Raw genomic sequence first — 14,517 nt, forward strand, 5'->3', positions numbered from 1 at the left:
GATTGCGATTGCAAATTAGTGGACAGCTTGCTATACGAAGTATGAATAGTAGTTTTATGGGCCGTATAATCTTGTAAACATAGGCACACTAACTGAGTTAACAAGCATGGAGTGGCACGCTCACAAGCTAACATGAACACATCACACTCGATGACCGCGGAAACTCGCACTAAGAACGCCCAAGTGAGGAAGCGCAGCCGCAAGCGAATTGACCTTCGTACTGGCGTGTCGCATCAACGCAATTAAGCCGCGAAAACATAGCGGCGTGCGGCGCACTCAGTCCCCGTCGCAGATGACTTTCCGGAGGCCTGTGGCGACCGGGTTTGAGCGCGCTCCCCATCCCTACCCTCCCCACGGAGCTCCTCGTGCGAGAGGATAACTTCTTCTTGGGCGAGTCGGTGTTTACTTAAAATGATACTCTTTAGCGCAAGAAAATAACTCGAAAAAGAAAAGAACAGTGAGATGCAAAAGGAAAGGAAAGACGAGCGTTACATGGGGCGCTATTCTGGACATTCCGCCATTTTCTTCGGTGCGTGACGTAGGCGCGACGCAAACAAAATGGCGCTGGTGGCCCAGTTTTGCTTACGTAACGTGACGCCAACTTGACGTTTCGCCTAAGAAATTGAAATGAAGGCACTGAATATAGCTTTATCGGCGAAGCAAAACAGTTTTCTTCCGCAGTAAAAATAAAGCAGCTATCTCAAAGCATATGATTATTCGGTCGAAAAAGCTTCTCGCTTCCGTCGTCTGCTGCGTACAAGACGTCGTCTGCTTCAATAGCTAGGATGCGTGTCCCCGGAAAATGAAATGAGTCATCGCATGTTGGCGCCAACTCGCTTGTTTTCTTGCTTGAGACAAGATACGCGACCTACCAGTGGTGATGCGCGCACATTCTAGGCCATGTTATCGCTATCTTGTGAAACGCAAGTGACTCAGCCCGACTCGGCTGGCTGAGAAACGGCCGAATATCACCGATAGCGTTGCGCGCGCCAGATATATCCACTAACGCGACGCAAGCGCCGGCGCTGCCATCTCTTGTTCATTTCGCTGGTTCTCGCACCGCGGGAGGAAACTTCAAGGCGCCGCCTTGTGTACATTTCTTTTTATAAATTAGAAAGAGTCCGTTGTCATAACTTTTGATTGTGCAAAAAAGCATTAATCTTGATTACAATACAAATGCAGCAGTGAAAAGTGGACAAAATTGACGAAAGTTGGCTATGTTCAACCAATATTATTTCGTATAAACGCGTTCTTTTAAAAAATGATGGCCCCAAACACAAATGGCAACACCACCCGAGAGCTATGCAAATACTATGAGCACGCGTTATGAACAGTGGTTATGAACAAAAGATTTTCGTGGCGCCAAACGACAGGGAAAATGTGGCGATACGCATTCCTCTCGGCTTCCATTGCATATGGCTGCTCAATAGCATAATTCGCGCAGCTCGTTGCAGCAAAAATTATGGCAGAAAATCTCAGCAATGGCGGCCCAGCGTAACGTCACGCATCGTCAAAATAACGCTTACGAAACAGCCCTTCCTGTGACGCACATCACGAGATATTCCTTCAGCCAATCAGCAAGCTGGCATGGCGCATATCTTGAATCGCCACCACATATTCGCGCAATTGCACATGCATTGCACTGGTTGTGCATGCTACCGCTCACATTCTTTTTGAAGCGCTAACAGCGCAATATAGCTGCCTAGGACCTAAAAATGTATTAGTCCATAAAATTTGCAGCTCCACGTCACGTTTCGTCATCTTGATGAAAACGCAAAATTGCATTTTGCAATACTTCCGCTTCCCGGCACAAATTTCAAAGCACGTGACCTTTCGACAGCCAATCAGAGAGTAAACATGGCGGATAATGGCGGCCGTGCAGCCGCCATGCGTGTCCAGAATAACACCCATGGTGAGCGCTTCCCTGCGAGAGAAGGCGGCGCGCTTTCTACCCGCTTTGCTCGCTTGCGTGCGCGAGCCGTGACCGCTGGCTCACCCTCGCATGCTTTCACTCGCATATACTGCATGCGACGCGCGGCGACACTTTTATCACCCATGCACTTTATATAGAACCTTTCGGCGACGCTGTAAATGCACAATAAGCGTCCATATAATTTCCATGGCAATAAAGAAAACGGTATGACTCACTGGTCCTAGCACATTTGCTGTGAGCCTTTGTAGTAGAAATGCTTTTTCGTACCGAGACACGGAACAGAAAGGGCTGGTTAACGAAGCAGCAAGAATGGTAAGTTTGAATGATAAGTGTGTGAGCATGCCTTTGCTTGCTTTGTAAAGAAGATAATTGTCTGTCTTCTTTGTTTACTGTGGCCTAGAGCACGCATGGCGTCCTTGCTTCCTCATGAGTATTATATGCATGCGTACAAATTTGCGCATGTACCTGTCTCTAATAAAGCATGTCGTTATGTCGGCGCTTAGGTGTGTCCACTTGCTGGTCCCCGTTGCCACTGCATTTAAACAATTCTAGCAGGCGTCATTTAAGTTCAATCAGTCTATTGTACAGCAGTCAGCAAGATGCTAGGGGCCCTATTGCGCAGGCGGCCGTTGCTGTGGCTCTCGGTGTGGACTTGTTTGCTTGTGGCCTTGGTGTACGATGCGAAGGAAGACAGCTACCGGCTAACCTCTCTCTCCGGCATCGCTTTGCTGCTCTTCCTTGGCTTTCTCTTCTCCAAATACCCAACAAAGGTGAGAAGGCTGGCGTGCCCTCTCTCTATATATAACTTCATTAAAATATTTACACGAATCTAAGTGAGCCCCAAATCTAAGCCGATACCGCACATTATGCCCATTACCTCGATCATTACGAAACTTCGGTCATTATGACCCAGGTTTCGGCAGCCGGCCGGTGGGAGGCCTCGACCTGGGTTCAGCGAGGGATCGCATGGTCACGTTCCCCAAGATTACCACTTGCCACCGCGAAGGCAGAGAGAAATACCCCCTTCACATAAATCACTGAATAATCTACAAAAGGTTACCTGGGGACAGTTGCACACGGGCTAATTTGCCTACCCTTGCAAGTATTCACTAATATATCCGGGCTGCTTCTCACATAAATGCAAAAGCAGCGACGCTCGGGCTAAAACCCAGGGCGTTAGTCCAACTTCATGACACTTGGGACTGGTAGGTAGCGGTGCCCAGCTCGGTTCCCGCGGTCCAGCTGGGGACCGTCAACTGGGTATCGCCGAAAACTTACGGCCACTTCACGCCGCCTGGCAGAAGAACCGAGCTATTCAATGAACTCTGACATCTGACAAATATAAAGTTTTAGAGCGAAGCTGTATATGGCTGGCCGTTCCGCCCGTCTGTCTGTCGTTTGCCTGTATGCCGAAAACTCCTCCGGCGCAACCCCATGCGCATGCGCGAAAAAAAAAAAAGAGAAAGAGAAGCGCGCGACTGATTGTGACTAATAGTGACGACGACGATAGTGACGTCGTTGCTCTCCGTCGCAGCCGAGCCATAGAGAAAGAAATTTCAACAAGAGCGGACACTCCCATAAAGCCCAGCGGCCGAATTGACTGCAGTACACCAAGCGGATGGTACTGACTCCTTCCGGTTTCGGTTTTGGGCGCGCGCGTTTTGAATACCAGTTGGTACACGCCGCGTCGGCTACGCTCTTCGGCGCGGCATTTTTTTTTTTCGCTTCTGCTGAACCCCGCGTGGCCTTGGCGTGGAATCGTTTCATTATTTAGTAAAATTATTGCGAACGACCTTTACATGACTCCACCGAATCCGTCATGTGCAATTTCATAAAGAAAACGCAAGTCGTCTTCTGAAATGATGAAATGTTTATTTTGCTGTATATAAATACTCGTTCCGGGCTTCTTCTACATTCATCCAAAGTTGGGGCACCAGGTAAGCAGCAGTCGTTGCCGTACGAAGCTCCACCGGATGCCATCAGCTGAAAGAAAGTAAATTACAAGCATGTATCATTTCGGTATGCAGACCTAACAGGAGTATTGCGTGTAGAGGCGAAACGTGCGTAAGTGGTGAATGAGCGGCATTACAGATAAATTCACTTTTACGTACATTTCGCAGCAAAGACTCCTCCCAAACAATGCCATAAAATCTGAACAAAACATCCGATTTCCAAGCAACCCTCCCTTCCCGGGTATTATTTCCTGCACTTTAAGTGCAGAAATACACGGGTGACTGCGCGTTTCCAAAACAACTTGGCCTCAGTCGACGCGATGGTACGCCAAGTACACAAAGGTTGCTACAACACAGGCTCAGCCAGACCATGTTACATGCTCGCAGAATGCCTTCTAGTCGCACTCCAGACAGATTCGTGGGTGCAAAGCCTGTTTTCAGTTGCTCAGAATACATAAATGTCATGTTCTTGAGCTCCTCCGTGTTATCTTTTACGCGTCCTGCCGGCGCATGGAACACTCCCGTGTTATCATTGTCGGCCATCGCTCGTCGCATTTTCGACAAACCTGAGTTGCAAAATAAGGTATATGTTGTTGCAGGGCTATAACATTCGTCACAAACTTGTCCCACTCAAATTCAGTACACGCAAAACTAACTCACTATCGCCGGCTTGCTTTTTTGCTAACAGCTTCACAACCCCAGGCGCGACGAGCAAGCCTCAAGATATCCCAAAAAGTTACCAAATAAATTACAATACTTTTTTGACTCAGAGAATGCGTCACGAACTTCTACCAGTAAGATTCAGTACACGCGAAACTAACTGCGGCACACAGCCGAGCTGCTTTTCGCTAACTGCGCCACTACGCCGAGCGCGGCCACTGTGCTTGAAAAGTACCCCAAAAAGTTGTGAAATTAGTTACAATAATGTCTGGGTTCAGGGAAAGCGCCAAACTTGTCCCGGTAAGATTCAGTACACGCGAAACTGCGTCACACGGCCAAGGTGCTTTTCGTCAGAAAGCCAGGTGCGGCGAGCGTGCCCAAAAACTACCAAATTAAGTTTTAATTATGTTTGGGCTCATAGAAAGCGTCGCAAAAATCTCCAAGTACGAGTAATTAACTCATATTAACTAGGCCTTGACTACGGAGCTGTTTTTCGATAACTGCGTCACTATGTAGGTTCAGTTTTGTGCAGTAAGCCTAACTAGGCTTCCAGTACTGAGTACGGGGCAGAAACCTGTACTCACGTACGGGTACAGAAACCAGTACTCACGTACGGGGCAGAAACGTGGAGGCTTACGAAAAGGGTTCTACTCAAATTGAGGACGACGCAACGAGCTATGGAAAGAAGAATGATAGGTGTAACGTTAAGGTATAAGAAAAGAGCAGATTGGGTGAGGGAACAAACGCGAGTTAATGACATCTTAGTTGAAACCAAGACAAAGAAATAGGGGGGGGGGGCATGCGCAGGACATGTAGTGAGGAGGGAAGATAACCGACGGTCATTAAGGGTTACGAACTGGATTCCTAGGGAAGGGAAGCGTAGCCGGAGGTGGCAGAAAGTTAGGTGGGCGGATGAGATTAAGAAGTTTGCAGGGACGACATGGCCACAATTAGTACATGACCGGAGTTGTTGGAGAAGTATGGGAGAGGCCTTTGCCCTACAGTGGGCGGAACCAGGCTGATGATGATAGTGATGATGAGGAGTAAGCCTAAATGTGCTTGAAGTGCGTCGCAGACTGCCAAACAAAATTCCTCACCTTGCTGCAGTCCAGTAGCACAGCGGTGCCGTGTCGAAATGCAGACGGAATACAAGAGAACGCCGGGAGCCCAGAAAACGGGCTACATCCAAGAAAGACGGGTCGCCGTGCACGCGAGCTTCACATGCGCAGCCAAACTCGCTCACTCTTGCGGCTTGTCTGGCGCATGACGTATGCACGCGCGTCTGGCGTGCCGCTAGTTTGTTGCTAGGCAACGCAACAAAAACAAGTTGCAAAGTATAAGTTCATTTACACGCGAAACGTTTTCACTTTTAGTGAAAATAAAACGTTCTCTGGAAGTTTATTTCAGTCTTTTTTTCTGATACATACATACATACATACATACATACATACATACATACATACATACATACATACATACATACATACATACATGCATACATGCATACATGCATACATACATACATACATACATACATACATACATACATACATACATACATACATACATACATACATCTTTATTTCAGCAGCTCACAACTTATTACACATATCGTGCCCGCATAAGCGCAAGTCGCTTGTGGGCGGGTCACGGCAGACATGAGGCGCTAGCTCGCTGCTAGCAAAAGAAGTATGACGTATAAGTTACATATCGCAACAGCTTGAAGACAACACTGAACAGGAATATATTACTGTGTTAGTAGCATGAGAAACAAAAGTAATTTGAAAAATAAAATTTCCCTCTACTTCTTTGGGAAAAGGTAAAGAAACACATAACTAAAAAAGATCCCAAGCTTTTTGTTTACAAGACAATAGTGTTAATAATGATAGGAACTGTTTAAAAAAAAGATAAGCACACAATACCTGTCAAGTATTTTGAGGATGAAGTAACCATGCTTTAATTTGTTTTTTGGCTTCTTTTTGGGAATGCTGTTGAATTATTTCTTTCGGCAACTGGTTAAAATAAAAAGGAACGTAATATTCTCGACACTTCTTACCATAGTTCGTATATATCCGCGGTAACTGATAAAGGCATGTTTTTCTTAGCGTTTTAGGTTTACTCTGTATTATTTTGTGGTGATTCGAGAAAATATTACGAAGAAGTATCACTTGTACAAACAGATCCGAAAAGGACTCAACACCTGCAATATTACTTCTTACGTCATTGTCTGAACAATCATAAGCGGGACCATACAGTACGCTCGCAGCTATCCCATGCAATAGCTCATCCACTCGATCTACTTTCGTTTGTGAGCAGGAACCAAAAACTGAAATACCATATCTGAGCACAGACTGGCCTAGAGCCTTAAAAACTAACCTTCGCAACTTAACTGGCGTGTTAAATTTAAGTGTGTATAACTGAGCTGCTACCGTTCCTAAACGCTTCATTATGTAGTCAATGTGGACATCCCACAACATACGGTCGTCAAAATGAAGACCAAGGTACTATATTTGATTAGCATTTAACCAATCAATCACACGTGTTGCGTCTTCTTGGAGTAGTTTTACGGCTTCAGAACACGATTCGTGTGATATAAGTAGTGCAGTGTCAAGAGCGTATTGAAATATTGCAGCATTCAGTTGTATGTTGGCAATGTCATTTACGTAAATGTTAAATAAAAGATGTCCCAGGACCGATACTTGAGGTACACCATATTTAACTGATGTAAAATCATTACATGTATTTTTATAGAAACTACACGCATACGGTTTGTAAAATAATTGGAAAAGAATTTCGAATAAGGACCTCGGAAACCAATACTTTCTAGTTTGTACATCATGATGTTGTGTTCTATGGTTTCAAAAGCTCTTGTCAGATCTAAGAAAAGGCCAAGCACAATATTATTTTGATCAATATTTTTACATATATAATCGTTACATTCTTCAAGCAGATCGACTGTACTTAACCTACGTCTAAAACCGTATTGGGAGGGACTTATAAAATTTATCGCAAAAGGAAACCGTGCAAGTATAAATAAATTTCTCCATTACATGCGCTAACACGTTCATTATTGCAATTGGTCTATAGTTATTTTTATCTGATTTACTACCTTTCTTATAAATTGGTCTAATTACTGAGGTCTTTAAACCCTGCGGGATTATACCTGTTTCGAAACAACCGTTTAAGATAAACAAGAGTAGGTTTTGCAGATGATAGAAATTGCACTTCATATCTCGCACTCTTATTCGGTCATAACCTGCCGGTTTGTTGAGTGGAATTGCGTTGATCAAGTCCCACAGGTCACTCGCATTAATGGATGGTAGAATAGCAGCGTTTGGAATCATTTGCCCTAGGCAATTTAAACTCGGAGTTCTAGAAGACTGCTGTTTTAGTTTCGTTAGTGATAGTTCAAAGGCATCTTTAAAGGAGTTCGCAATGTCCAATGACTCTGCAGGCCAAAATGATTTCAGCAAGCCATCATCTAGACTTTTACGTTCAGGTTTTCCCGCCAAGTCATGAAACAAGCCCCATGTCTTTCTTACGTTACTGCTACACTGTGAGAATTTTTCAGCGTAGTATTCCCGTTTACTTATTCGTAACTGAGCAGTAAGCTTGTTACGTGCGGTTCGATATTCTTTTTTGCAGGTCTAGATTTGTCGTGTAACTTTTACAAAGCCCCCATAATCTATCTTTTATAGGTAAGATAGTTCTACAATGGATGCCGTTATCCATTTTTTCCTCGGATTTCTGCGTTTCAATTTAACTTTTTTCGTGGCCAGTAAAAAGAACGTACTAAACTGATTTGACACTTTATTATACGTTGTCACATGGTTGGATGTGTCTAATGTCGTCCAGTCAAAGTTTCTGACTAGCTTATCTACCTTTCTGTCGTCTATAAAGTACCCCACGTGAGTTACGTCATCTTCAGGAGCGATAGTATCTGTAACACGCAAGGCCGTGAAATAATGATCTGCCACTTTTTTATGTATAACTACCGCCTCGGTTTCAAAGTGTGGGCATCTCCACGCTATATGATCAATGCATGATCTCGTGAGGTGAGAAGCTACAAGTTCTTCACGGGTGAAATCGTGTATAAGATGTACCAAACCATGTGCTGAAAGCAGATCTACATAGTCAGCGACTCCCTGTTTTTTTGGTTTGGTGATATCAATGTTTATATCTCCCGCTATAATTATGTTATGACGAGCATGTTTAGTGAGGAATGTAGACAATTCAGATAAAAATACTTTCAGATCAGAATTAGGTGGTCTGTATACTGCTAATACCAGGAAAGTAGCTTTAGGCTTGCATAATGTAAAGGAAACGACTTCCGCTGCGGTAAAGTCAGCAGAAATTACTTCCATTATCCGTTCGTTTCTAACAAAAACATATACGCCACCGCCCTTGCTCAGGTCACGGCACTTTGAATGTGACTGAAAACCTTTGAGAACAAACGCTGCAGATTCGGACTGCGTTATATTTATCTCTGTTAATATGAGGATGTCTAAGTATTGCAATACTTCGCTCAGGTACACATTTAATGAATCCCAGTGCTTGTTAATGCTTCTTATATTAGTGTGCACACGCTCTAGAAATGGTGCAGTGCAGCCATCATTAGAGCGTAACCTTCTTTGTACCCATTCCGCGAATGAATTGAGCGCTGCGGGCATGACTAATTCAACCTTAATAGATCAGCGTCGCTGACAATTTTCTTCGCGCCAGATCCTTCACTTTTTCTCATGAAAACCATTCCATTCTTAGTCTACAAAAACTTGAATGCCTTAGCCTTTGCAACTTGCTTTGCCTGCCAGAGCAGTCTCCTTCTTTCAGCCGTCAAGTTTTCATTGATGAAAATGTTTTCCTTTACTAAGATTCTACGTTTGCTATACCATGTGCCTCTTTGTATTCTTGAAGTAAATTTAACGATTATGGGCGGTATCCTTCCTTCCCTAGCTGGCAGCCTATGAGCTGCATCAATACAATCAGCAGTCAGTGATGCTATATCGAGTTTTTCTGCTAGTGATTTCAAAACAATGTTAAGGTCTTCATTACCACCAGGTTTCACGCCATGAATTTCGATACTATTCCTCCTAGAATAAATCTCCAAATTTGTGACCGCTGTTTGCAGCTGCGCGATTTCTTTGTACTTCGCCGCAAGACGTGTGTCTATTTCATCAGAGTGTTCTGAGAGCAGCAACCTGTCTGCTCTGAGAAGCAATATTTGTGGTTATTTCATCATATTTTTGGACAGCATTTCCATCGAGCTTTCAACTTTTTCGATTAGCTTACTCTGCGTTTCAGCCAATCCCAGCACTGAGTCATTCTTAGTAGACTGTAACTACATGGCCTTATCAAGTCTGTCTACTCTCAAGTGCTCGCGTCAACTAACGGATGGAATTGAAGCTAGCCGCGACGTGTTTCCTGTCGCCAGTTTTTGAACTCTTGTTGAATTTCTCTATGGCCGAGCGTTCACGCATCCATTTATCGCCGGCTCCGAAATGGGTAGGTTACATCGGGGGAGCAGGCCGCTTTCAATGAGCAACTCCGAGTGCAGAACCGGGAACGAGCTCGTCTACGCCGTGCCGATGCTGCAACCCGAGCTCAAGAAGAGGCTCGTGCAGCCTACCAAGCCGTAGTTCAATGAACCGTCGGGATTACACGCGTGACAAAAACCGGAGACGCGCGTTCCAGCTTCGCTGGTTAACCATCTGGACGGCTTGGGCGGTGATTTCTTGCATTCCTACACCTCGACAACACAGGCAGAAGTGAATAACGTCACTCTTTATGCGTTAGCTGTGGTGCAAATCTATCGTCCGTGATCTCTAGCTGGCCGAATGGCTTGGGGGCTTGAAGGTCCTGCTTCCTACAACTAAATGATGTTTAATAGTGTTTTGCTGTAATATACTACATTCCTGTCGGCTTTGTAAGTATACACTGGCGCAGTCGGGCACGACGCGGCGTCAAATGACCGTGCCGCTCTCGACATACCAAGGTAAAGGCTAGGCGTGACTGCTATGCGGCAAAACCTTCACGATAATGTGGGACAGTGCTGCCGAACCCTAGATTTCCCTAGATTTTTTGCAATATGTGGTTGTTCAGGCTGGCAATATAATTTCTGTAACTAAATAAATTTCTTTTTGTGCTATTCAAATAGAAGGGAAATTTGTAGTTTAAATTTAGTTAAAATTTTCAATTTAAAGTAAAATAACTTTGAGCTCGTTTTAAAATGTATAAATAATGAAGTCACGGGACTCAAGCGGAAATGACGTTACAGTGCAAGTTCTGAAAACAACGCAGCCTCTTGCTTGAAGCGATATTCAAAGAAGACGTCAGCACGTATGTACTTTGTTGTTGTCCAAAGTTGTTTGCACCTACACCAAAGTGCGAATAATACAGAGAACCTTATTCGAATTGTAAAGAAGATGGACACCGGACCCCTCTTTACAGAACGTAACAGTGTCACAACAGTGTGCCACTTGACGACACAAATTTGAAAGGTCCGAATAATTCTTTAATCCCGTTTACTCACGTAGCTAAACCACATTTACGCGCTTACGCGTCATTTCCAGCGAAACACAAAGTTACGCAGCCAATTTCTAGCTTTCCTTCCAAGCAAAACTCGCCCAAGCACATTACCACTGGGGTTCTGTCCAAGATTGCTTTGCCTATGACTGCCCCCGATTAATATTATTATACGCATGCGTAGTATGCTCTCTAGCAGCACGACCACAGTGTCGTGCTCGGCGCTAGGTATATAGGTCCGCTTACGCCCTGATTTCTTCTGTTCTTGATGTGTGCATGTTTTCGTGAGCGCGCATGACACTTGTTAATTTAGCTAGTATGCCTATGTTTACAAGCTTATGCTGCAGTAAAATTACTGTTCTTACTTCGTATTGCTATCCACTGATTTGCTGTCGCAGTTGATGCTTCGCCTTAAGGACAAAACACGCGATTCCTCCCCCCCCCCCCCCCCGCACGGCCATGCCGCTGCTGGGAATTGATGGATGGATTCTATGGGCGTCCCCTTTGAAATAAATGGGTAGGCGAGTTGCACCACAAAAATCTTGTCCTTATTTTGCCTATGTCCTACCTCTCTTTACAAAACAATACACACAAAAATTCCTGCATCAGCCTTTCCGAACGACTATAGGGAACTTTGTTTTTCTACGCCTCTGTACTTTGTGCTCTCCCTACTTTTCTGCCACCAAACCTACAATCGCCTTTTACTAATCTCTATTGCGGACATGCTTACTTGCACTCTGCTATCGCTGAACCCAAGGGCTTCAAGGAGGTCAGAGGGGCCCAAACGCGCGGAGGGCAATACTATCTGGTGGTGTTGCAGCGAAACGTGAACGAACTCTCTCGTTGGCGGAAACGCACGTGGCGTCGCATTGTTAAGAACGGCCCAGCTGAGGTGCAAGTGTTGCGAGCCACTTGCTACGAGGGCGGTGTCAACTTTCAAGGAACGCCACCGTTACGCTCTAGCCTCGTCGCCGTTGTGACTGAATGAGTTCGACGAAGCAGGCTTTGTGCCGCAACACGACACCCCAAACCGGGTCAGCCGCGAGCGGGGGAGTTACCGCGGGAAAGTCGTCGGGGACCCCTTCCTACGCGCCGACCAAGACGCAGGACAATGGCTACCCGGCCGCGCTGCGAGGGTCAGCTCCGAGTTCTAGGAAGTCCTTGTGACGTTGGTTCCGGACCGGACCATGAACCTGTGTGTGTGTGTGTGTGTGCGTGCGTGCGTGCCTGTGTGTGTGTAAGCCGTCCCGGAGAGAGGCAGCGTGTTTACAATGACTGGACGAACGTTTCCGTCCCCTTGGAATCAAGGGGGGACCGAGTGTTTATAAACTGCTGTTGTGCGGATGCTCGACACACTTTCTTAAGCAGTCATGCTAGACTGAGACACTCTCTCAAGCAGTCGTGTTAGACTGACGTACTTTCTCTTGCATTCATGCTAGACTGATGAACTGCATGTAAATACTGTAAATAAGCCCATATTCCTCGTTCTCGATCAGAAGCAGTCCATCCCTTCATCAACGTCCTAACGTGGATAGGTCGAACGACGGCATGGGCCAGCTACCTTCTAATTCATGCCCGACTCCAATCTTGACAACGGATCACGAGCGATGGGATTGATCCCCCAATCCTCACAAGTGGCTGACAGCGGTGAGATGGACTTTTCGACGTGGTGCTGTGTCTGTGGTGAGTGCTTGGTTCTTGCTTTGACTCTCTAGGCTTCATATTGTGGTTGTTCTGTTTAGAACAGTAGGGAAGCTAGATTGTTGAGCGTTAGCTAGGTTGTGTTTTCCTAGCTAGGTTTAGCGAGCAGGATCAAGGCAGTAAAGCAGCAATCATGGATTTAAGGAGACTGCTGAGAGACGAATTGTTGATTGTTGGTGAGGAACTGGGCCTAGATGTACGCAAGAAAATGCTAAAATCGAAATTATCGCAGCTAATTTCCGAACAGGCCAGTGAGGAAGAAATCGAAATGGGGTTGGAACTTCTGAAATAAAGAGAAGAACGGGACAGAGAGAGAGAGGAACGTGAGTTGAGAAAAATGCAACTTGAAGTTGAAAGCAAACGTTTGGAGTTGTCTCAAGGAAGTGGAGGAGCTCTGGGACGATCAGGTAAGGCAGAATCATACCGCATGAAGTAACTGAGCATGTGTTGGCGGGCTAGTTGGTTAAGCATGATTACAAAGACGGCGCCGAATAAAACAACATACGAAGAAGGGGGACACGAGACAGCACGTAGGCGCTACGTGCTGCCTACGTGCTGTCTCGTGTCCCCCTTCTTCGTGTGTTGTTTTATTCAGCGCCGTCTTTGTAATCATACCGTATGGACAGGCTATTAAAGACATTTGAGGTCGGGACCGACAGAGGCTTGTTCCTATGCAATATTGAAAGGACCTGCGAGAAGATGAACTGCGGTGTAAGTACGTGGCCACAGCGGCTGCTGTCTATGTTGCCGTGTGAGCCGGCGGAAGTAATCGCCAGACTGAGTGCAAAGGATGCATATGATTATGCAAAAGTTAAGGCTAGTTTCCTGAAGAAATACCGCCTTTCAGACGAAGCTTTTCGGCAAAGGTTTAGGAGAACAGGCAAGAAAGATAGCGAGGGGTATCCGGAGTTTGCAGAAGGCTTAAAGGCCAACCTAATAATAATAATATTCGGGGTTTTACGTGCCAAAACCACTTCCTGATTATGAGGCACGCCGTAGTGGAGGACTCCGGAAATTTTGACCACCTGGGGTTCTTTAACGTGCACCTAAATCTAAGCACACGGGTGTTTTCGCATTTTGCCCCCATCGAAATGCGGCCGCCGTGGCCGGGATTCGATCCCGCGACCTCGTGCTCAGCAGCCCAACACCATAGCCACTGAGCAACCACGGCGGGTGGAAAGGCCAACCTAGTCGAGTGGCTGAAAAGCGCGGAAGCGTACGACAGCAGAGACATGATCATTGAATGCATGTGACTAGAGCAGTTTTACAAAAAGCATCCCAAAAGCTGTGAAACTGTGGGTGCGAGACAGAGGGAATGTAAACACTGTGGAAAGGGCGGCTGAATTAGCCGAAGAGTACGCAACGCGTAGAAAGTTGAACGCCGAGGGCGGAAACTGGGACGGTCGAAATGGACCGCGGAAACCATTTCCGTTCGAAAAGGGTTCGCAGACAAGACGATCGGAGCCTGTAGATGTGGAGGAAAAGCCCGCAGAAAACAGCGAGGAGAAACCTAACGGCGAAACCGTACCAAAAGAGCAGAAAAGAAAATGCGAATCTTTCAGACCAATCCGCTGCTATAAATGCCACAAACTGGGACATACAGCTGTAAACTGCAGGAAGCCTAGCGTAGTTTTCTCATACGGGAGGAAAAAGACGAGAATATGGAACTTTTAAGTCCATATCTTCACGACCTGCAAGTTAATGGTAAACCATGCCGGCTGCTGCGAGACAGTGCCGCCACGATGGACA

General features: G+C 45.8%; 1 protein-coding gene across 1 annotated transcript in view; it reads left to right on the plus strand.

The window, feature by feature from the left end:
• LOC142570245 (putative transporter YutK) overlaps positions 1-14,517 on the plus strand; it is a 518,716-nt gene that overhangs the window by 25,165 nt on the left and 479,034 nt on the right. The window contains exon 3 of the mRNA XM_075678647.1: positions 2,556-2,703. Within this exon, the coding sequence (XP_075534762.1) occupies positions 2,556-2,703 (148 nt within the window). The remainder of the gene's footprint in view (positions 1-2,555; positions 2,704-14,517) is intronic.

The sequence above is a fragment of the Dermacentor variabilis genome, chromosome 2, assembly GCF_050947875.1.
Source record: "Dermacentor variabilis isolate Ectoservices chromosome 2, ASM5094787v1, whole genome shotgun sequence".
Classification (NCBI taxonomy): Eukaryota; Metazoa; Arthropoda; class Arachnida; order Ixodida; family Ixodidae; genus Dermacentor; species Dermacentor variabilis.